Below are 24677 nucleotides of genomic sequence, written 5' to 3' on the forward strand. Positions count from 1 at the left end.
GCGCAACGTAGCTTCTCGTAGTTCTTCTAAAGTCACCTTCGACAAGGGCGTAGCATCATCTTGTGGGTCCGGGAGACGGGCAGGCCAGATAGGACTTCCTTGACTCCTACATCCACGTTGTACTCTCGTTCGTAGAGAAGTGTGTATGACTGTGTGAACTCTCGGACGATGTCCATTTGCGTTTCACCTCGTCGTCCACCCTCCGTCTCGACCTCCTTAATGAGCTGCCTCTTACGTCTTCTCCTACCTTGAATGATATGGCGGAGGGAAGGTCTTCCTCCGCTAACATCATCAGTTGTCCTCGCTCGCACCCGCACGCCCGCGAGACTTACGGCGGTGATGCGTAGCAACCGTGCCTTGGTGTTCTGCCCACTGTCGTTCCGGCGACAGCGGTTGCGCAGCCAGTTCGCGGAGCGCAAGCGCAGAAGAAATCAGTGGTCGCGGTACAACAGCGCGCTCTTTCTCGTCCATAACTGGCTAGTATTCGGCACAAGGCGGGTTTAACACACCGTAATCACCACTGAAGTACGGCACAGTAGGCGGGTAATCGCCGGTGGCATTTACTCCTTGTGGACTCAACATCGTGTCTGCCATTTATCTCATCAAGAAGGGCCACATTGAAGCGCCACGGACCTCTACTTCGTCAGACGCGTTGGCGGGGGACGGTGAGAGTACACACATACGCTAGGTGATCCGTGAATGCTGCCGGCCACATCTCAGCGTCGACAACTGCCGAACGCAGGCTGCGTGTGTCGTAGACTCGATCCAAACGGCTCGCGGAATGACTAGTAAAGTAGGTGTATGCCGTTCGGTCGTCGTGTTGTATGACCCAAGTGTGTGACAAAGCCAAGCCCTTTAAAAGTGCCTGAAGTGCTGGTCAGATGATACAGTGCGGCACCTGGTCGGATGGTCTGAGCACACAGCTGAAATATCCGCCTACTGCCAAGTGGTCGGCATTACCCTGGAAGAGCAGAGCTATGTCTTCGGCAATAAAGGTGAGGCGTTGTCTCCTTCTGTCCTTGCCAGAAGGAGCATACATGTTCCCCAGGCGAACTGTACCAACCGTGAGTGCGACCCTCCCCCCCCCCCCCCCCAACCTCCCAGCCCACGGGCCGACGGTAAATAGGAGACATTAGTTGCCATAATCCCTTCCCACAGCAGAATAGCCGTACCTCCTCCGCCCACATCTGAAAGCATAGTGTAGGCGTCATATCCGTAGGTATCGAAACAGAGTCCTGATCGGACTTCTTGAAGGAAAACAACATCCAGATCCGCAGCTCGTGACGTATCTTGCAGCATACGGGTTTTGAGAGCAGAAGTAACGCCTTTGACATTGATCTTGGCGACGCGGTATGCCTGTTGCATCAAGTCGCGGGGGGGAGGGGGGTGTCCTTGGTATTATAGGTGGGCAGTAGTTGTGGTGCGGTGGTGTAGAGCGCCGTTAAGGCGTAGAGATAGGAAGTGATGGGTGTGGGTCATGCCGGCCTAAGCGTCTGTCGCCGTCAACGTAGACGCTGCCAACGGCATCGGTGTATCGTAAGGGTCCTGAAACGCATCCTGCATGTCCATCTCCTGCACCCAGTCTCCCAGGGACGTCGATACCACTGGATCTCGAGAGGCATAGTCGTGGGTGCATCTCCGGTGTCGGGGCTTCGGTGATCTCCCGCATCTCCACTGTGCGCAGGCCCACCGGTAGTGGGAGAAGACGTCGAACCGTGTGGTACGTTAATATCGCCCGTGTCGGATCGGTTTATCGGCTGACGCACTTCATCATCCATCGTTGCTATCTCTGGCTGTTCTAATGCATTGATTGTTATGGCCGTTTCTTATGGCGTTTCGGCGATTTCTGTTTACGCTGTCTCGCCCTTGTGTCTGGTGCAAGCAGGGGGTGGGCGCGCCATCCTGTTCTTCAAGTTCCACCGCCCCGTCGGCTTGTCGGAGTAGCGGTGCGCCTGGAATCGATCAGAGGGCAACAGAAGCTCTGGCGCTGGAAGACGCTGGGGGCTCCTGAGGAACTGTTTCAGGGGCCTCCAAGGCTTTCACCAATACAGAAGGATCGTCATAGACAGCTAGCGTCTCCCATCTCGCCTTACCTTTATCGGAAAGCGACATCTTGGCGAAAATTACCATCTTTTTAATGAACTGGAGTAATGATGTACAAAAATTATGCAACAATGCCTTTGTCTGAACGTCATCACATCATCATCATCAGCAGCAACGTAATCATGTAATGACCCGTTCGGATCCATTACATACATATAGAGTTTATTGAATGTACGACAAGTCGAATTTGAGAAAAAGAAAGTGACAGAGAAAGAAAAAGAGAGAGACAGAGACAAAGAGAGAGAGAGAGATAGAGAGAGAGGGAGAGAGAGAACAGAGAAAAATTTCAGATTACAAATTGCAATCATAAAGTACAAATAACAAGCAATACAAAGTAAATGATAGATATATGTCGTGTCTGTTTTGTCTGATATTTTTTGATCCAGCAGCCATTATGAATTAAGGCACAAAGGAATTACAGATACTGGCTGCGAGCAGCCATTTCAGTCAATGACAGCTCGCGGCCAATGTCAGTAATTCCTTTGTGTCTTAAGTGGTAGGAATTCTCCATAAGTACAAATTCAGTTCACAAAAGCTGTGTCTGATAACTCAAGAATTGAAACCATGGTTCTATCATAAATAACTTAGGTTATATTTAAAGGAATTTTTGTGTCACTGCTGTTTGCGCTGCACCTATGGTCAGTTTTATTTTGCTGTCGATCCCCGGTTCTATTTGAAAGATACTCATTTGCAAACAGAATCGATTCATATTTGTATAGGCTTGAGAGACTTATTATTTTCAGCTGAATAAACAATAGATTACATGTTTCAAGTCTCTTTTAAGTTGCTGGTAGCCATGACAGATTTTTCATGTATCTTACAAACTTTTAGGTTGGGAGCTGAGTTTCATCAGATTAACCCGTACCAGAATAGTAAGTGAAAGTATGCTTAATGTGCCTGAATTACTGTTCACCTGCTTGAACTTTGGCTTAGAACACGAAGAGCTAACAAGGTTTTCAGATCTTTCTTTCCAGTACTTTCACATGACAGTCCCATTTTAATTTCTTTTACAGCTATATACCTACAATTTTAGCTTCAGTAACTCGTCGTCAGTAATGTGTTGTCCTGACGTGGTATAGTATCATGTTCTTGTATAAACAGAGTAGAGTGGAAATTCATGAAGACAATTTTTTTCTTTATTTATTGTCTTATTTTTTCTAACCAGCTAGTAATCAGAGAGACTGAAGCATCTATGGCTGGTGCCATAGACGTTCTATTCGAAGCTTTAATTAAAATTTTCAGCTGTGATTTGCTGGATATATGTGTTATTGCTGTAATGACATTTTCTTAAATGTCCTCATGCCTTAATGTCGGGTGATTACAATTAAAGAGTAGTTACTCACGGAGGTCCAGTGTGGGCTGTAATTATCGGATAACAGAGAAACTTGGTAGATATGCTATTGCGTAAATGCGGAACCGATTTACTCTGGAAATAAATTAATTCCAATTTTGGATACTAGACGCAAATATGGCGCTGTACAACATCTCGTCGACGAGTCCGGTGCTCATGTTGAGCAAAGTGCGTAAGTGGTGGTTAATAATAAAGTCAACATATGCTTTTCCCACTTGTTTGACCTTTTCTGTCCACGTCCTGTTCCTAACCCATTATATATAGAAATATTCAAATACTTTTTTATTGTATTCACACCGCCAGATTTACACCTGGTGGTCAAATTGTTACTAATTTTTTCCAGCGTAAATCGGTTCTGAATTAACGTATTAGAATATATACCAAGTTTCGCTGCCGTACGATATTTACAACCCATATTGGACCTCTGTGAGTAGCTGCACTATAATTATAACCACCTGATGTTACCATTTGATGCGTGTCTTCTATGTAAGACTGTAATCCACGGATTTTGGACCACTCTGACATCATTTTGTGTTGATTTGTGAATAGGAATGTCATTATCAGTTATGTCAAGTTTTTTTGACCAATCTATAAAAATATCCAGTTCTTTAAAGATAGCTTCTAACAAGGAAAAACCGCCAAATTTGAAGTAGAAAGAAGCACACTTGCAAGATATCAGCCTCACTAAGCGATCCCACGTGTAAATGTGGGCCATACTTATGATAGTAAACAGTTACGGCTTCGCACTCCGGCATTAGGCGGCTGCAGTGAGACGCAGTCAGTGACAAACAACTGGCGCGTACCGAAATTTAAAGGCTGTGCATTCAGAAGGTCATAACTGAGTACTATCAGAATTATGGCCCAGAATTTCGTGCGGCTTCATTGCTGAGGCTGATATCTTGCTAGCGTGCTTTTTCCTAATTATAATGTGTGGTCGGATTTATGATGCTTCCTTCGCACACGTGTGCTCTTAAAGTGGAGTTAACGATATCTCTAACCCACTACAATCTGTATCCGACCTGAAGCACTGAGATTGATCTTACAGAGGAAACGGCAGAAACTAATTTCTGGACAAAGATCATTTGTAAGAGCTATGTCGTTAACTATATTTTCTCATACATAGTGAAAATGGCATCTTCTGAATGTCATAGATTGTTTTTTAGTTTCAAGTAACGAAAGGGTTCTGGCAGGATAAATATATAATGTAATATAATAGACATTTCAGCCCTACAGACACTTTTTGATGTTGAAATTTTCAGAAACGTTAGTGTGGATGATACTAACTACACAGTTCTTTAGGTCAGTGTGAGGATGTCTTATGAGGAAACCGAATGAAAACACATGAAACTCAATTAGTGGTGCGGGCTTACGTTTAAATTCCTCTGCTTTTCTTCCATCATGTCCATCCGCCGTTGCTCGCCGATATGTTTGTTGTAGAGAGCGAATTCTATATTTCTTGACCGCCGGGCGTCCGCCTCTTTCATAGCATCTATTGCGCCTCCTGCGTCGACCCTCATAATATCCAGGTTTATCACCTGTAACACATTAAGTGAGACATTCGTTAGCAGAAATAAAGACGAAATACGGAAGTTCAGATAACAAAAAAGTAGAAACCTGTATCTTTAGCTGTGAAAGTCCCAAAATGAAATATTTGATTTCTGTAACACAAATCCACAGGACGTGACCCATTGTATGAACGGTTCAGAACGTATACCAGTCAGGTTCCTTACAGAGTATGCTGATACAGTTTCTCCATATTTATCAATTATATACAACCGCTCGCCCGTAGAAAGATCCGTACCTAGAGTGGAAAATTGCTCAAGTCACACCAATACCCAAAAAGAGAAAAGGAGTAATCAGCTGAATTACAGGCCCATATCACTAACGACGATTTGCAGTAGAGTTTTGGAACATATGCTGTGTTTGAACATTATGAATTACCTCGAAGAAAATGACTTAGAAAATACCGTTCTTGTGAAACACAGCTAGCTCCTTATACTCATGAGGTAAGGAGTGCTATTGACAGGGGATTTCAAATTGATTCCCTATTTTTAGCTTTCCAGAGGGCTTTCGACACCGTTCCTCACAAGTGTTTCTAACAAAACTGCGTGCCTATGGATTATCGCTACAGTTGTGCGACTGGATTCGTGATTTCCTGTCAGAAAGGTCACAGTTCATAGTAATAGACGGAAAGTCATCGATAATCAGTAACAATATCCGGCGTTCGCCAAGGAAGTGTTATATGCCGTCTATTGTTCCTGATCTATATTAACGACATACGAGACAATCTGAGTAGTCCTCTTAGATTTTTTGCAGATAATGCTGTCATTTACCGTCTTGTGCAGTCATCAGATGACCATAATGAATTGCAAAATGATTTAGATACGATATCTGTATGCTGCGAAAAGTGGCAATTGACGATGAATAAAGAAAAGTGTGAAGTTATTCACATGAGTACTAAAAGAAATCCGCTAAATTTCGATTACTTGATAAGTCATACAAACCCGAAGGTCGTAAATCCAACAAAATACTTACGGATAACAATTGCAAATAACCTAAATTGGAACGATCACATAGGTAATGTTGTGGGTAGAGCAAACCAAAGACTGCGATTCATTGCTAGAACGCTTATGTGCAAAGGTATATACTAAAGAGACTGCTTTCACTTGTCCGCCCTATCCTGGAGTATTGCTGTGCGATGTGGGATCCGCATCAGGTGGGACTGACATCGAAAAAGTTCAAAGAAAGGCAGCTCGTTTTGTATTATTCCGAAATAGGGGAGATAGTGCTACAAACATGATACGTGAATTGGAGTGGCAATCATTAAAACAAAGGCGTTTTTCGTTGCGACGGGATCTTCTCATGAAATTTCAATCACCAGTTTTCTCCTCCGATTGCGAAAACATTCTGTTGGCACCCACCTACATAGGAAGAAATGATCATCACGATAAAATAAGAGAAATCAGAGCTCGCACAGAAAAATTTAAGTTTTCCTTTTTTGCCGCGCGCCGTTCGAGAGTGGAACGGTAGAGAGACAACATGAAGGTGGTTCGTTGGACCCTCTGCGAGGCACTTTATTGTGAATAGGAGAGTAATCACGTAGATGTAGATGTAGATGTAGAGGACATCTAATCCAGGAAGGTGGCATACAGCGATGACAGCATTTGACATGTCCGCTGCAAAGTGTTGGCGTAAAATTGAAACAGTTATCAACCTGATATTTGGCCTTGAACGCTTCAATGTTGGATTTGGTACTTCTAGACTTTCGAAAAATCTTTCGATTTACCACAACATTACCACTACCGTACCTAAAGAAAATACGAACACACACAGCACATATAGCAAGGTTCACAAATGGATTTGTGAAACGATTGGATGGTTTGCTGTCGACCGACCTGTGTACCTACAAGTAGTGCGTTGGCTGCCGGACAGACGGCCGTTTGGGACACCTCCGACTTTCGAGTTCACTGGGAGAATTTTTACGAGAGTTTTGAGAGGTGGTTGCTAGATAGGTGTAATATTTTATATACGTTGGCAGACATAAATAATCTGATGACTAACTGTGGTATAATCGTGGATGTATGCGCAACAAATGACGTAAATGCGTGAAAACGTTGTAGAATGAACAACTGTCAAACAAAATCAAATTTGGGACCGATGACCTCGGCAGTTTGGTCCCATAGGAACTTAGCGAAAAATCAAATTTGCAACTGCTTATCAGTTTCATTTCAAGAAGATCACTGTCAAATACCGACAATTCATGTCTGTATTAAATTCGGCGACTGTTCTTCTAGATGATGTAAACTAGAGCCAACGAAGTTAAGTCTTCACTTTTTACGAGTTATCGAGAATTAAAGTGTATCACAGCAGATACTTTGGGATTCTAAATTTTATTGATTAAGAAGAACTAAGAAATACAGTTTCAGATGTCAGACTTCCTGAGAGTGCAGCACTCTGCCCTGGGATATGAAATCATCTGCAATCACTACAGTAATGTAGGGAGGTATGACAGACGTGAAACTGTTCCTGTTTTACAGTGTTCTCAAACTTAGGATCAAAATCATATAGATAGCAAAGGATGGTAGACGGGGAACGTTTAGATAAGGAACTCATGGACAGGAAGAAATTCATACACATTTAGTTTTTATTGACATAAGCAACTCTCACCTTGTGGCAATAGCTTAAATTCATGGCAAGTGTTCCATGTGAGCATCACCAATTTTGATGTATCCATCGACAGAACTGAACTGTGGATTCAAAATAATTTGGCACCACTATCTGGATACACGCATTGTGATAGTACTAGATTCGCTGCTCCACCTTGTGATAGTACTAGATTCGCTGCTCCACCTCTGCTCTTCTACGCGTGCATTTTACGAACTAGTTGAAGATTGCTTACTGATGAATTTCCGGAGCAAAACCCAGAAGCAGCTGCTGAAATTCTACTGTGCGAATAGTTTTATTGTCGATAAGCCTGGCCAGCTCTGCGTTAGCTGAGTGGTCCAGTTTCTCGTGAACTTCAATCCACTACAATAAATGTCCACGGTTGTTGCTGCAACATGTATTAAATCTCGATTGTACATCCCTGTAAATAGTAATGCCTCATATCTGACAAGTCATGAACATGAAGCAGTGGTTAACTCTACTGTAGACACAGCACAGGTGTTTGCGTGTTACTTCTGCACGTAGTACCGCTTATGTTGATGGAGTAAACGGTTAAAAAAAAAGAAAACAAACAGACAAGAAAGCAGTTTACATACACATACCCCAAACATATTTATCGGCTTTAAGATGTTGTCTACTGCCATCACAAACATACAAAATGAAAGGTCCATTTAGAGGATTTTGAGAATGAACTAAGCGAACTATTGCCTGCTATCATTGCGATAACACCATGCGAGATTCAACATAATCAGTTAACAGAAAGACTCTTTGATGAGTTCCACACAGAACAGCGAAATAGAAATAGAAATTGGGAAGCAAATATAAAATGGGGGATGACATGGGTAATAGAGGTCACTCTAACAAAACAAAAGCATTATAGGATCCTGTTGCCAGTTAAATATTAAGTCGGTGATTTGCCACCAACTAAAACGCACACACAAACGAAGTCAAGCACTAGAAACAAGAAAATTCAAAAATTTCATCGCGAATAAAAGCAACGCTACCACATATGAAGGGTGAGTGCTCAAACGTCATACAACGAGAAACACTGCGATAGGCAAAAATGAAAGCTATTACAGATGTGAAAAATGTTAAACTGTAATGTAGTAGGAATAGGCGAACAGGACTATGTTAATGTAATGGAATGGGGAAGCTAGTGACTTTGCATAACGCAAATAATGTGCATCAGGTGTCTGATGGATGACCTCCCTTCAGCTAAGTACACTGAGGTGACAAAAGTCATGAGATAGCGATATGACACATACAGATGGCTTTTGACAATGTTAACTGGAATACTCTCTTTCAAATTCTGAAGTTGGCAGGGGTAAAATACAGGAAGCGAAAGGCTATTTACAGTTTGTACAGAAACCAGATGGCAGTTATAAGAGTCGAGGGGCATGAAAGGGAAGCAGTGGTTGGGAAAGGAGTAAGACAGGGTTGTAGCCTCTCCCCGATATTGTTCAATCTGTATATTGAGCAAGCAGTAAAGGAAACAAATGAAAAATTCGGAGTAGGTATTAAAATCCATGGAGAAGAAATAAAAACATTAAGGCTCACCGATGACATTGTAATTCTGTCAGAGACAGCAAAGGACTTGGAAGAGCAGTTGAACGGAATGGACAGTGTCTTGAAAGGAGGATATAAGATGAACATCAACAAAAGCAAAACGGGGATAATGGAATGTAGTCAAATTAAGTCGGGTGATGCTGAGGGAAGTAGATTAGGAAATGAGACACTTAAAGTAGTAAAGGAGTTTTGCTATTTAGGGAGTAAAATAACCGATGATGGTCGAAGTAGAGAGGATATAAAATGTAGACTGGCAATGGCAAGGAAAGCGTTTCTCAAGAAGAGGAATTTGTTAACATCGAGTATAGATTTAAGTGTCAGGAAGTCGTTTCTGAAAGTATTTGTATGGAGTGTAGCCATGTATGGAAGTGAAACATGGACGATAACTAGTTTGGACAAGAAGAGAATAGAAGCTTTCGAAATGTGGTGCTACAGAAGAATGCTGAAGATAGGTGGGTAGATCACGTAACTAATGAGGAGGTATTGAATAGGATTGGGGAGAAGAGAAGTTTGTGGCACAACTTGACTAGAAGAAGGGATCGGTTGGTAGGACATGTTTTGAGGCATCAAGGAATCACAAATTTAGCATTGGAGGGTAGTGTGGAGGGTAAAAATCGTAGAGGGAGACCAAGAGATGAATACACTAAGCAGATTCAGAAGGATGTAGGTTGCAGTAGATACTGGGAGATGAAGAAGCTTGCACAGGATAGAGTAGCATGGAGAGCTGCATCAAACCAGTCTCAGGACTGAAGACCGCAACAACAACAACATACAGATGGAGGTAGCATCGCGTACACGAAGTAAACAGGACAGAGGATTGGCAGGGCAGTACCCCCCCCCCCCTCCTTCCATCCTGTTTTTCCCCCGCCTACCCTCTCTCTGCCTCTCTTCTCACCCCCCCCCCCCGAGTCCTTTTGCATTCCCCTCCACTGCCTTTCCCCACTCCCTCTCACGTCTGCTCAGCCCCCCTCCCCTCTTATGACTCGTCCTCCGTCGACTCCTTCCCCCCCTCCCTCCACTTTGTTTTTCCTCTCCTTCCCCTCTTTTCTTTCCCATCATCTGTCTAGGTTTCCCCCACGTGCTTTCGGCTGTGGTGTGACATATTTGTGCCAACTTTTAGTGCAGTGTTCGAGCGAGTGTTCAGTGTTGTGCATCTTTCCAAAGTGTTGCGAACAGAAATTATGCTGCCGCTGGGTGTGATTTTTATATCTCTTGCGAACAGAAACCAGACTGGTGCCGTGCTTTTTCATTGTCTGTCTATTATTTTCCTGTCTGCTTCCTGTGTATTTTATTAGCATCACCAACCCTTTTTTAATGTTTTAAGTTCCACAATTTTCCGACATTTTACTATTTAAGTCACCGATTTTATCGCCTGCTTTTATTATTTGTTATCTTCATTTTTTTAAAACAAATTCTGTAGGCTGAAGAGCGGCGTACTAAGCTGCTGCCAGCCCGCCCCCTTCGGGGGGAATCGAAACTCAATAAAGGGAAAAAAAAGAAGCACAGCTGTCATTTGTACTCAGGTGATGCATGTAGAAGGGTTCCCACGTGATTATGGCTGCAAGACGGGAATTAACAGACTTTGACCGATGGAGGTGGCGCAGTGGTTAGCACACTGGACTCGCATTTGGGAGGACGATGGTTCAAACTTGCATCCAGCCATCCTGATTCAGGTTTACCATGATTTCCCTAAATCGCTTTAGGCAAATGCCAGGATGGTTCCTTTGAAAGGGCACGGCAGACTTTCTTCTCCATCTTTTGCGAATCGGATGGTACCAATGATCTCGCTGTTTGGCCCCCTCCCCCAAATCAATCAACCAACAGACTTTGAACACGGAATGGTAGTTGGAGATAGACGCATGGAACATTCCATTTTGGAAATCGTTAGGGAATTCAATATTCCGAGATCCAAAGTGTCAAGAGTGTACCGAGAATACCAATTTCAGGCATTACCTTTCACCACGGGTACCACTGTGGCGATAGCCTTCAATTAACGATCGAGAGCAGCTGTGTTTGCGTAGAGTTGTCGGTGCTAATAAACAAGCAACACTAGGGTAAATAACCACAGAAATCGATTAGGACGTAAGACGAACGTACCCTTTAGAACAGTGTTGCGAAATCTGGCGTTAATGGACTAAGGCAGCAGACGACCGATGTGAATGCATTTGCTGACAGCACATCTCCTGCAGCGCCTCTCATGGACTCATGACCATACAAGTTGGACTCTCGATGACTGGAAAACCGTGGCCTAGTCAGATGATGAGTCCCGTTTCCATTTGAAAATAGCTGATGGTAGAGTTAGAGTGTGGTGCAGGTGCAATGAGCCCATGGAGCCAAGGCACTGTGGAGGCTGGTCATGGCTTGATAATGGTGTGGGCTGTGTTTATGTGGAGTGGTCGTCTGGTCCAAGTGAACCAACCATTGACTGAAAATGGTTATGTTCAGCTACTTGGAGACCATTTGCAACCATTCATGGACTTCAAGTTCCCAAACACGATGGAACTTTTGTGAATGACAATGCACCATGTCAGAGGGCAACAATTGATTGCTATTCGTTAGAAGAACATTCTGGTCAATTCGAGCAAAAGATTTGGTAACTAAGATCGCCCAATATGAATCCCATTGAACATTAGGTCAGTTCGTGCGCAAGTTCTGCACTGGCGATTCCTTCACAATTATGGATGGCTATAGAGGCAACATGGCTCAATATTTCTGCATGAGACTTCCTATGACATGTTGAGTCCATGCCACGTCTAAATGCTATACTGATCAGGGTAAAATAAGGTCCGACTCGATATTGCGAGGTATCTGAGGACTCTTGTCGCCTCAGTGTACATTATCTTATTTTCACAATAATAAGTGATATGTGTTTATATCATATTCCATAGTTTTTATCACTGGGATAATACGAATATTTTCTTTTCTTTTTTGCATCATGCATCACCAGCACAGACAAAACAAAGGTTTCTTGTATAATGCCTATAAATACTGCCACTTAGGTTCACGTTTTCAATGGAGAACCTGTTCGTAACTTTCCCTAGTTAACAGAGCGGCAGAATAAAATGCTTTCCTGAACTCATGAAATACTGTATCTACCTGACTGCCTCGATTGACTGCTGTGAGGAGGCCATGTCATTTCGCATGACCGATGTTTTGGGCATCTGTGCTGGTTGGCATGAAGATACCACGTAACCCCCTCAGTACTGTTTAATGGTAGCTTGCGTAGCGCAAGTGGTGACTTAGCAGCTGTGCTTGAGGAGAGGGGAGCGGTGGCGCCAGTACTCACCCGCTCCTTGGCGGCTGTGACCTCCGGCGGCTCCCTGGGTGCTGACGCGGCGCGTTCCTCCCTCAGCTTCTTGAGCTGGCACACGTAGCACAGGCGTGGGTCCACGCCCGGCGGTGGGGGTGGCGGCAGCTGCACCACGCACTCCTCCTGTACACACACACCTGCCACGTCACACATAACTGCTTCGCAAACTGAATAATTCAACCAATGTCAGGCAGCTAAGAATAAATCACGAATAGAGTCCCACAGGGTTCACTTTTGGGTCCAGCTCTATTGCTTATACACACTGTTTGTAAAGGGTCCGTAGGCCCTTACTATAAATTTGCACTCGGCACTGGTCGATAGGGCAAACAACAATCGATTGTGTCATGTTGCGAGAGCGAGTGTGGAGTTGAGCCAGTCCCATGTTGCGGGTAGAGGTGTGTGGAGGCCAGTTGTTGTAATGTAAGGCTTTAACAACAAAGGGAGTTGCCATCGCCATGGTTTAACCCCTTTGTACTAGAATAATACCGGGAAAGTGAAGAAGTATAATTCCGGAAGTGATTAGTGACATTCTAGTGCCAATATTTTGGTTTCGCGTATACCGCGCCGGCATCACTTTGGATTGCAGTGTGGGATTGCAGTGTTGGATTGCAGTGATGGATTAACGTGTGACGATAATGAAAAATGAAGAAGCCTGTGCTGAGATTAGCCATAATTAGATATGTATGACGAAGGCAGTGGCTGTCTCCTTCTTTTTGTGTTTTTGAGACAGACATAGGTTGTTGATTAGTGAAACTGTGTTGGTGTTTTTCTTGTTACCAGACATTTCATTATCACAGCATTTGAGAAGGACGAACTGGAAAGTAACAACTTCCGTAGCAGTCAATTCCGATTGCCAGCCCCATTAGGTACACGGTCACATGAATAATAATATTGGGCTGCTATTTGATCAGATCAGGTCGGGTCGAAATAAACGGAGGTGTTACACCTTGGCGACCGTGACAGGACAAGTGCAATTTTCGGATGAATGGTAAGAACAATAGATAATTTTATCTTGCTTAACGTGAGAAAATATTTTTCCAATTTCGGATAAAGACAGAGTATAAACTTTAAAATCGCGACAAGAAACAGTGCATTTTTGAACAATACGAAGTAATAGCATCTTACGATTGTGAATAAACTGTTTTTTTTTCTCGCCATATTAGATGAGAGTAGTAGTGTCGATAAACTGTGTTATAATGTGCAAACGCGTAGATCCACACGAAAAACTGTGAAAAGTGAACACTAAAGAAAGACACGTGTGAACATTACCACAGCAAAACGAGCTAAGAATTTGTCACGGAAGCTTTTAAAGAAGTGTTTAGTAGTAATGTTATGGCCGAAATTGCTCTTTGAATAATGAAAATCGAGCAGCTTTATGTGGACCCATAAACTGTTATACAGGCGACAATTTATTGTGGTGACGCAATTGTTGACTGACGTCACGCAGACCCGTGCAGCAGCTGCGCCAAAGAGCTTCGATCCGCGAGGTGATTTCACACGTCATCCCAACTACCGGTCCAAGGAGGAGGTCAGTCGCAGACGCACTACGCTGGACAGCGAGCAGCGCGACTTCGAGACACCGAGCGGGAACCCGGCATCTAGCGGCCGAACTACAAACTATGCTCGCCTGCAGCGCCACAGAGCGGCAGACTGAGAACTACAACGACTCGCCACAGATGTTCAGCACGACTTCACGCGGCTCCAGCGGCAGTACAGCGCCACGCCCACTTCAAACATCAAAACATCGCGACTTGTGGTAACGTCAGTTGGTGAGTGAAGACAACTGGTTAGCAACATTAAATTGCAGTGTACTGTCTTCACGATAAATAAACAGTTTTAAACTGTGTTTCACCTAAGGAGAAGTGCCCAATTACAGTAATTTCCGAAAAGTTTGCGAAACATACTCTGAAATATAGCATACTTATTTATGCATACTGCATGGTCTAAATGGTGATTATACCGATATGCTCATTGTTTTTGGGGATTTTACATTTATAGATTTAATGAATGGTGTGATTTGTCTTATTTAAAACATTTTACATAAACTGTGTATGTGAAAATTGATATTTGAAATTATTAGGTTTTGAGAGTCGTTATGTTCAGTATTCATATGTATTATGTCAATTTTGGGATTAACTGAAAATACTGCAGGTACTGTTTGATTAGTTTAGCAGTAATTAGGAGTGTTTTGGGTTGCTAGAGGTTATTTTATATTACTTGCCTGTGCATTAAAAATAAACCAAACATGTCTACTGAAGATAAGCAGGTTTGTGAGGCAGTAGCTGAAAAGAAAGGGATAGGACAGGAAGACAGAGATGATTCAGGAATCAGTGATTGTGGAAAGCCCATTAGCACATTCAACTAGTTACCCCGAGACACCGGGACAAATGACGAGAGATAAGCCAGTTTCATTGGGTGCAGATATGCGGTCGATGTTGGCAGACCTGATAAAGAAAATCAAGGCAACAATAAAGGAAGATTTACAAGAAGCTAGAGAAAGGGCAGAAATATTCCGCAAATCATTAGAGAAAGATTTACAAGAAACTAGAGAATCATTAAATGAAGATTTACGAGAAGCTAGAGAAAGGTCAGAAATATTCCGCAAATCATTAGAGAAAGGTTTACAAGAAACTAGAGAATCATTAAAGGAAGATTTACAAGAAGCTAGAGAAAGGGGAGAAATATTCCGCAAACCATTAGAAAAAGATTTACAAGAAACTAGAAAAAGGTTTGAAATATTCCGAAAATCATTTAAGGAAGATTTACAAGAAACCAAAGAAAGCTTAGAAAAGTCAATTAAGGAAACTCTAACGCAAGGGCTCAAAACATCGGAAAGGAAGATAGAATATAATCTGAAGAAGGAAATACAGGAATTAGAAGAACGACTGAAGATGGACATCAACGAGGGAGAATGTAAGCTACAGAAGAGTATAGACCAAGTCCAGGGAGACGTGGAGAAGATAGAAGGAAAGTTAACAAAAACGATAGAAGACGATATTGAAGAAACTAAAGCCGAATTGGGAGAAAGGATCACCGAAGTGGAAACAAATTGCAATCATCGAATTGCCGAGGTGACGCAGATGCAGAAACAATGTAATGATGTGGTTAAGGAGATAGGAGGTAGGCAAAATCAACTGGCTGTCAATCTGAGAAATGCTATAGCCGTGCAAAGAGAAGAGGATAACAAGAGGGTTGCAATGGAGGTCAGGCAATTACAACAGGGAGTGCAACAATTGGAGAGCAAGACAGAAGAAATTAATAAACGAATTAGCAATGCCACTTTAACCGTTGGGGAAGGTAGAGTCGTTACCTTGATGAGCAGTGATAATCGGTACGTCCAAAATAATACAGGGCAGAAATTTAAACCGAAAGGAGGATTGCACCCAATGATATTTATGAAATGGTTAAAAGGAGTTTTCCCAGCACAGTTTAAAGACTCAGACAAGATACAATTTGCAATAGATAGGATGGAAGGTGAGGCCTTCACTTGGGGAGTCAGGAAGAAGAAAGGGACTACTAGTTTTGATCAGTTTGAAGGGGAATTCTTGAAGAAATACTGGTCCAAAAGTCATCAGTGTGCAGCAATTGAGGACCTACTACACTGCAAGTCACTTAATACATGGAGAGGAACGTTGAGAGAGTTTGCCGAACATTTGTGGAAATTGAACGAGACCTTGGAACAACCCATGAGTGATGACATGATGATATCTGCGATAAAAAGACGATTGAGCTGGAGAATGCAAGAAACTGTATCCGGGAGCCTAATTAAAGATAGGGAGGCCTTGATGGAGATACTGGAACAGTTGGAATCTGTTCGATCACAGGAACACAATCAAGCTAATGATCAAAACCAAGAGGGAAGTAATGACCAAACGAATCATTTTAATAATTCGCCTGATTATAGAGAAAGAGGTGGAGGCCATAGGTATAGGAATCACGGTGGTGAACAGCAGTGGAGAAATGATTGGAGAAGGAGTGAAGAACCAAGAGATCATGAGAGAGGAAGGGACAGGCGAATAAATGACACAGTGCATATAGAAGAGGCGGAGAGTCCAGAAAACTGAATGACACTCCAGATGAGGTCCGGTCAGGAGTGAGAGCTACAAGGACCAGAATAGACCTACTAAGACATGTTTAGAACATTTAGTTGTTAAACGGACATTTGAAAAAGGAGAATGTTTATTTGCATTGTATTTTCTGATGTATTATAACTAGAACTTCATATTTCATATCGACGATTACCTGAGAATGGGTCTAAAACCTGTAACAACTAATTTGTAATATAATAACTCATATGTCATGTGTTCACGTAATAATTTTTGATTTTATGTTGTGTGTTACATTCAATATGGACTATAGAGGATTATTGCTGCTTGATAAAAAATTGTGATTTGGGCAATGCCATGTTTGTGAGATGTAATAACCTTTTGTAGAATATTATTGTGGAGGCAGCCCACTACCGGAGTCAAGGGATTATTTGGTGAATTGTAATTTCATTAATTATTTACACTGTGTGTTTTGTTCAGATGTAATGATATCTAATTTCCTTGCCAATTCTTTTATGCCAGAGGCTTCAAAGAAGTTTTCGAGGGCGGGGATGTAAGGGGTCCGTAGGCCCTTACTATAAATTTACACTCGGCACAGGTCGATAGGGCAAACAATCGATTGTGTCGTGTTGCGAGAACGAGTGTGGAGTTGAGCCAGTCCCATGTTGCGGGTAGAGGTGTGTGGAGGCCAGTTGTTGTAATGTAAGGCTTTAACGACAAAGGGAGTTGCCATCGCCATGGTTTAACCCCTTTGTACTAGAATAATACCGGGAAAGTGAAGAAGTATAATTACGGAAGTGATTAGTGACATTCTAATGGCGATATTTTGGTTTCGCGTATACCGCGCCGGCATCACTTTGGATTGCAGTGTGGGATTGCAGTGTTGGATTGCAGTGATGGATTAACGTGTGACGATAATGAAAAATGAAGAAGCCTGTGCTGAGATTAGCCGTAATTAGATATGTATGACGAAGGCAGTGGCTGTCTCCTTCTTTTTGTGTTTTTGAGACGGATATAGGTTGTTGATTAGTGAAACTGTGTTGGTGTTTTTCTTGTTACCAGACATTTCATTATCACAGCATTTGAGAAGGACGAACTGGAAAGTAACAACTTCCGTAGCAGTCAATTCCGATTGCCAGCCCCATTAGGTACACGGTCACATGAATAATAATATTGGGCTGCTATTTGATCAGATCAGGTCGGGTCGAAATAAACGGAAGTGTTACATGTTCCAACGTTTTTGCATCAAACCTGCAGAGGTGATAGATCACGTCATGGGGAAATACTTTTGTTAGAGACAAAATGATATTCACTGGCGAATCCTGTAGACGTTAGGCAAACGTTTAGTATTTGGTGACCATGGGACGATGAGTTTTCATCGAACTACCAGGATTTAACACTTGGTTTAAGATTCGTGAAAGAAGGTTGTATACATGGAACAACCCTGGAGATACTAAAAGGTATCAGATTTATTATATAATGGTAAGACAGAGATTTAGGAACCAGCTTTTAAATTGTAAGACATTTCCAGGGGCAGATGAGGACTCTGACCACAATCTATTGGTTATGAACTGTAGATTAAAACTGAAGAAACTGCAAAAAGGTGGGAATTTAAAGGAGATGGGACCCGGATAAACTGAAAGAACCAGAAGTTGTAGAGAGTTTCAGGGAGAGCATTAGGGAACAATTAGACAGAAATAGGGGGAAAGAAATACAGTAGAAGAAGAATGGGTAGCTTTGAGGGATGAAATAGTGAAGGCAGGAGAGGATTAAATAGGTAAAAAGACGAGGGCTAGTAGAAACCCTTGGGTAACAGAAAAAACATTGAATTTAACTGATGAAAGGAGAAAATATAAAAATGCAGTAAACGAAGCAGGCAAAAAGAGATACAAACGTCTCAAAAATGAGATTGACAGGAAGTGCAAAATGGCTAAGCAGGGATGGCTAGAGGACAAATGTAAGGATGTAGAGGCTTATCTCACTAGGGGTAAGATAGATACTGCCTACAGGAAAATTAAAGAGACCTTTGGAGAAAGGAGAACCACTTGCATGAATATCAAGAGCTTTGATGGAAACCCAGTACTAAGCAAAGAAGGGAAAACAGAAAGGTGGAAGGAGTATATAGAAGGTCTATACAAGGGCTATGTACTTGGGGACAATATTATGGAAATGGAAGAGGATGTAGATGAAGATGAAATGGGAGATATGATATTGCGTGAAGAGTTTGACAGAGCACTGAAAGACCTGAGTCGAAACAAGGCCCCCGGAGTAGACAACAATTGCATTAGAAGTACTGACAGCCTTGGGAGAGCCAGTCCTGACAAAACTCTACCATCTGGTGAGCAAGATGTATGAGACAGGCGAAATACCCTCAGATTTCAAGGAGAATATAATAATTCCAATCCCAAAGAAAACAGGTGTTGACAGATGTGAAAATTACCGAACTATCAGTTTAATAACTCACAGCTGCAAAATACTAACACAAATTCTGTACAGACGAATGGAAAAACTGGTAGAAGCCGACCTCGGGGAAGATCAGTTTGGATTCCGCAGAAATGTTGGAACACGTGAGGCAATACTGAGCTTACGACTTATCTTAGAAGAAAGATTAAGGAAAGGTAAACCTATGTTCCTAGCATCTGTAGACTTAGAGAAAGCTTTTGACAATGTTGATTGGAATACTCTCTTTCAAATTCTGAAGGTGGCAGGGATAAAATACAGAGAGCGAAAGGCTATTTACAATTTGTACAGAAACCAGATGGCAGTTATAAGAGTCGAGGGGTATGAAAGGGAAGCAGTGGTGGGGAAGGGAGTGAGAAAGGGTTGTAGCCTATCCCTGATTTTATTCAATCTGTATATTGAGCAAGCAATAAAGGAAACAAAAGAAAAGTTCAGAGTAGGTATTAAAATCCATGGAGAAGAAATAAAAACTTTGAGGTTCGCCGATGACATTGTAATTCTGTCAGAGACAGCAAAGGACTTGGAAGAGCAGTTGAACGGAATGGACAGTGTCTTGAAAGGAGGGTATAAGATGAACATCAACAAAAGTAAAACGAGGATAATGGAATGTAGTCAATTAAGTCGGGTGATGCTGAGGGAATTAGGTTAGGAAATGAGACACTTAAAGTAGTAAAGGAGTTTTGATATTTGGGGAGCAAAATAACTGATGATGGTCGAAGTAGAGAGGATATAAAATGTAGACTGGCAATGGGAAGGAAAGCGTTTCTGAAGAAGAAAAATTTGTTAGCATCGAGTATAGATTTAAATGTCAGGAAGTCATTTCTGAAAGTATTTGTATGGAGTGTAGCCATGTATGGAAGTGAAACATGGACGATAAATAGCTTAGACAAGAAGAGAATAGAAGCTTTCGAAATGAGGTTCTACAGGAGAATGCTGAAGATTAGATGGGTAGATCACATAACTATGAGGAGGTATTGAATAGAATTGGGGAGAAGAGGAGTTTGTGGCACAACTTGACTAGAAGAAGGGATCGGTTGGCAGGACATGTTCTGAGGCGTCAGGGGATCACCAATTTGGTACTGGAGGGCAGCGTGGAGGGTAAAAATCGTAGAGGGAGACCAAGAGATGAATACACTAAGCAGATTCAGAAGGATGTAGGCTGCAGTAGGTACTGGGAGATGAAGAAGCTTGCACAGGATAGAGTAGCATGGAGAGCTGCATCAAACCAGTCTCAGGACTTAAGACCACAACAACAACAACCAGGGTTTATTAACCAGGTGTTCCTTGTACTCTCTACCCCAGTAAACTGACAGAGTGATTTTCAACTAGGAAATCTTAAAAAATGAGCGTCTCTAAGAGGATAAAGATGTTTTAGAAGCGAATCAGTTACTTTAATTTTGATGCGCCTATCCTTTTTCATGCGGAGCGGATGACTGGATTATAGGCAACGCGAAATTCATACACACGCCTTACAGTGCTTACAGCCTGCCGCCTCTCAGGGGCATATCAATACAATCGACGCCTGACATCACTGGGAAGCGTCAGCGAACGTTTTGTCGGTAGTAAAAGCCATTCTCCATGACGTGATCTATCACCCCCTTGGCGTTTGATTTAAATAGTCTGAAAACAGCTTGTATATATGAATGGCCTACTGAAAACAGCTTGTATATATGAATGGCCTACCACTTTACGTTCATCAAGCGGAACAGGTACTTTTTGCAGAGTATACTACAGTTATAATAAATCCCATTAGAGAGAAAGCAACAGAGGAAATTGTTACTAATGTTCTTCAAAGAGAAAGACGGGGTAACCAGGCAAGGCACTAGAAACTACCACAATCAGGGGAATGATAACGTTGTGACTGACATTTCACAAGTTGTGAATATTTTTAATGATGGCTTTCTACATGTACTAACAAAAATAGGATTAATAGGTTCAGTTGAAGACGCTAGAGATTTTATTTGAAATGTCACCCAATGAAACGTTAGGCAGCTAGAAGTGTAACCTACCTGAATCACTGAACATAGCAGAATTATAAAAGTTCTCAAAAACAAAAGCTCATATGGTACTGATGCAATTTCCAACCGAATTCTGAAGAGTTGTTGTAACTCAATATGTAATGGGCTTAGTGATATGTATCATGCATCACTGGCATAGGAGATTTTCTAAACCTCTTTATAAGCAAAGTGACAAGAAAAACTTAATTAACTATCACCAGTTTCATCAATTATGTCTTTTTCTAAAATCTTCCATTCATGGACATCATGTTCCCAAACAACGGTGGAATTTTTATGGATGGCAATGCGCCAGATCAGTGGGACACAATTGTTCGCGATTGGTTTGGAGAACATTCTGGACGATTCGACTGAATGATTTGGCCACACAGATCGCTCAGCGTCTTTCCCATCGATCATTTATGGAATATAATCGAGAGGACAGTTCGTGTGCAAAATCCTGGCCCGGCAATACTTTCGAAATTTTCGACGGCTGTAGAGGCAGGATGGCTCAGTATTTCTGAAGGGGACTCCCAACGACGTGTTGAGTCCAGGCCACTTCGAGTTGCTTCACTATGCCAAGCAAAAGGAGGTCCAACACGATATTAAGAGATATACCACTAGTTGAAAAGAACAGCGATGTCCATACCAACAGTAGAAGGAAAAAGACATTCATTAATCTGTACTAAAGCTATCACTGGCTAAGAAAGGTTTACGATGTACATCAACAATATTTTTGATCATTTAACGAATAACATAAAACGTGTGACAGTAATACAAGAAGTTTTAATTTTTAATCTAAAATCCCTTAGTCTAGACAACTCCTTGTAAGTCATAGAGGTATTTTGATTTAAAAACTTGCAGGCTGAAGGAACCCTAGCTTCAAGGGCAGCTGCGTGAAAGGAACTGAAAATTAATGTGTTCATTAATGTTAAATTTAGGCCATTACGTAATTTAGAAACACGTAAACGGCCAGCATTATATATATATATATATATATATATATATATATATATATATATATATATATATATATGCTGTCGAGGCACATTCCAGTGGCTCCGGCGAGGTGGTGGTGGGGGAGGGGAATTCCCCCTCATTTAGGATAAGTGACTAGTGGTGGCTGTTAACGAGAGCTAATAGGAGGCTGACCGTCTGGTCTCACCCGTTCAACGTGTCGGTGAACAGGTGGCCATCCCTTCACCAGCGTGCGAGCAGGCACACAAAGGAAGGGGTTTCCTAGTTTTCGGGATCTCCACTGTTAGGTGCATTATGGATCTTCTTAGGGAAATAGTATTCAGGGCACAAAAGCAACCCAATGTGCACTCGGTATGTCTGCCGGGTCTGACAGGTGTAGCTCAGGAGTTTGGTATTGCTCACAGCATGGTTCCACGTGCACGGAGTTCCGAACCTTGGGCACTCTGCTGCTCGAAGCAGAGCTGGTGGTCGACGACTGTCAGCTACAGCAGCAGACGACCGCTGCATTGTGTAACACGCAAGAAGGGGCCCATGTCAAACAGCGGGTGCCATTGCAGCCAGATTAAACAGGGCTGCAAAGCACGCAATCTCACCACAACGGCACGGTGATTTCATCAGGGCGTTCGTTTTGCCCGACCACCAGTACGTTGTCTTCTGCTGACACCAGCACGTCGGCTGTACTGTTTGCGATGGTGCCAGGATCATAGGGAGTGAACCAACGAGGAGTGGAGTCACGTGCCCTTCTGAGATGAGAACAAATTCTGTCTGAGTGATTGTTCTCGACGTGCCCTCATATGGCAGGAGGTAAGAAAATGTAAAGCACCCAGTAACATTGTCGAACAAGATCGTTTTGGTGGTCCAGGTGTTATGGCGTGGGAAGACATAATATTGCTTGGGCGTACTGACCCCCAAATCTTTCAATACTTTACACTCACCGGTCAGCGTCATTGTGGCACTGTAGTCCTTTCCCTTGTGCGTTGTTTCGTGAGTGCATTCGTCCCAGATTTCATTTTTATGGGTGATAACGCGTGACCGCATCGAACGGCGCTGGTGGAAGAGCTCTTCGAAAGAGAAGGTATTCGGCGAAAGGACTGCCAGTTTCTCCCAGGTAAATCCCGTCGAGCACGAGTCAAATGCGTTGGGGAGACTTACTGCAACGTGCCCAAATGCGCCAACGGCCATCCAGTTCTTCTCAAACACGCTCGTGGAGGAGAGGAGCGCCTTACCACAGGAACTCTTCAACTACCTTGTGCCTGGCATGGGAGCACGCTTCAGAACATTCATGGTTGTCCGTGGTGGACACACACCCAATGAAGAACCATGTAGACCATGTGTAATGTCCAGGGCACCATTGTGAATCGTGTTTTTATTTCAATGAAATTATCGTCATTGTATAAAAGATGTCATTTCTGTTCGTCTTGCGTATTTTTTTCAGTTACCTTCTGCACTGTACTGTAGCAGTTCTTTATATGTATGCAGCAAGCTGAATCATCCTACGTTACTTGCCAGTGAGACATCACGTGAAAACTGCTTTCGTCCTTATTTTTTGTACACCAGTGTATTTGATCAAGTTCTACTCCACTACGTAGTTCAAGTCATCAACGAAGCCTCTGTTCAACGCCAGAGAAAAAAAAATATTTAATTCCATTAGAAAGGTCGATGTAGTAATTCGGCAGCTATAAAAGTTAAAAATTAAATTACATGCGTCAGAATATCCACCACATTGTCCGCTGTAACTTATCGAAAATAGAATATCGAGTTATCTACTCATTTTGGATATATCTGGGTTTCCCTGTCTTAGCTGTCTGACCATGTATGATTCTGAGCCGTTGACTGACTTCACGTAACATCAACACTTCTCCGTCTGTTTCATCGGTTCAGTAGATACGATTTTGCTTGCGAGATTGTTTGAACCTTTTCAGAGATGGACCCAAGTTGGATTGGCCAAGGACGGGACAAATATTCATCCTTGTCCCTTTGAGAGGAAACTTCCCGGCATTCGTCTTAACTAACTTCCAGACACCGCAGAAAAGTTATTCTGGGTGGACTGACAGGATTTGAATCTCGATCCTCGTATGTGTAATTACAGTATCAAACAATGGAAAATCCAGGATGGAATGTAACAATATTATGAAAAGAGAAGTTGCTACTCACCATTTAGCGGAGATGCTGGGTCGCAGATCGGCACAACCAAAAGACTGTCACAGTATAAGCTTTCGGCTATCAAGGCGTTTGTCGAAAAAAGACGACAAACACACACACACACACACACACACACACACACACACACACAAACGCAACTCTCACACAGATGACTGCAGCCTCTGGCAGCTGGTTGCAGTCGTCTATTTTCGACAAAGGCCTTGATGGCCGAAAGCTTGTATTGTGACAGTCTTTTTGTTGTGCCTAACTGCGACTCAGCATCTACGCTATGTGGTGAGCAGCAACTTTCCTTTTCATAATTACAGTATTATAACGACTGCACGTTCACGTTACGATTACGATTGTCTTTGTAAACAGCTATAACATATGGTGTACACTTCACAGACAAGTGCAATGTAATGCGTTCTAAAAGAAAAGTTTACGTAGTGAATGTAAAACGATTCATTCCACTTCATTGCGATTTATCGTGAAAATGATCCATGGAACATGAAACTAACTAATCATAGCTATATCATTTGTGCGACACATGCTCAAAACGTTAG

At 42.5% G+C, this 24677-nt stretch overlaps 1 protein-coding gene across 1 annotated transcript in view; it reads right to left on the reverse strand.

Annotated features, from left to right (window-relative positions):
* The window catches only part of LOC126176417 (uncharacterized), a 66091-nt gene extending 41828 nt beyond the window's left edge, over positions 1-24263 (reverse strand). Inside the window, exons 1-3 of the mRNA XM_049923574.1 lie at positions 24127-24263; positions 12471-12617; positions 4825-4989 (exon numbers count right to left, since the gene is read on the reverse strand). Of these exons, the coding sequence (XP_049779531.1) occupies positions 4825-4989; positions 12471-12617; positions 24127-24129 (315 nt within the window). The 5' untranslated portion in view covers positions 24130-24263. The remainder of the gene's footprint in view (positions 1-4824; positions 4990-12470; positions 12618-24126) is intronic.
* Between the last annotated feature and the right edge of the window lie 414 nt (positions 24264-24677).

The sequence above is a fragment of the Schistocerca cancellata genome, chromosome 3 (assembly GCF_023864275.1).
Source record: "Schistocerca cancellata isolate TAMUIC-IGC-003103 chromosome 3, iqSchCanc2.1, whole genome shotgun sequence".
Classification (NCBI taxonomy): Eukaryota; Metazoa; Arthropoda; class Insecta; order Orthoptera; family Acrididae; genus Schistocerca; species Schistocerca cancellata.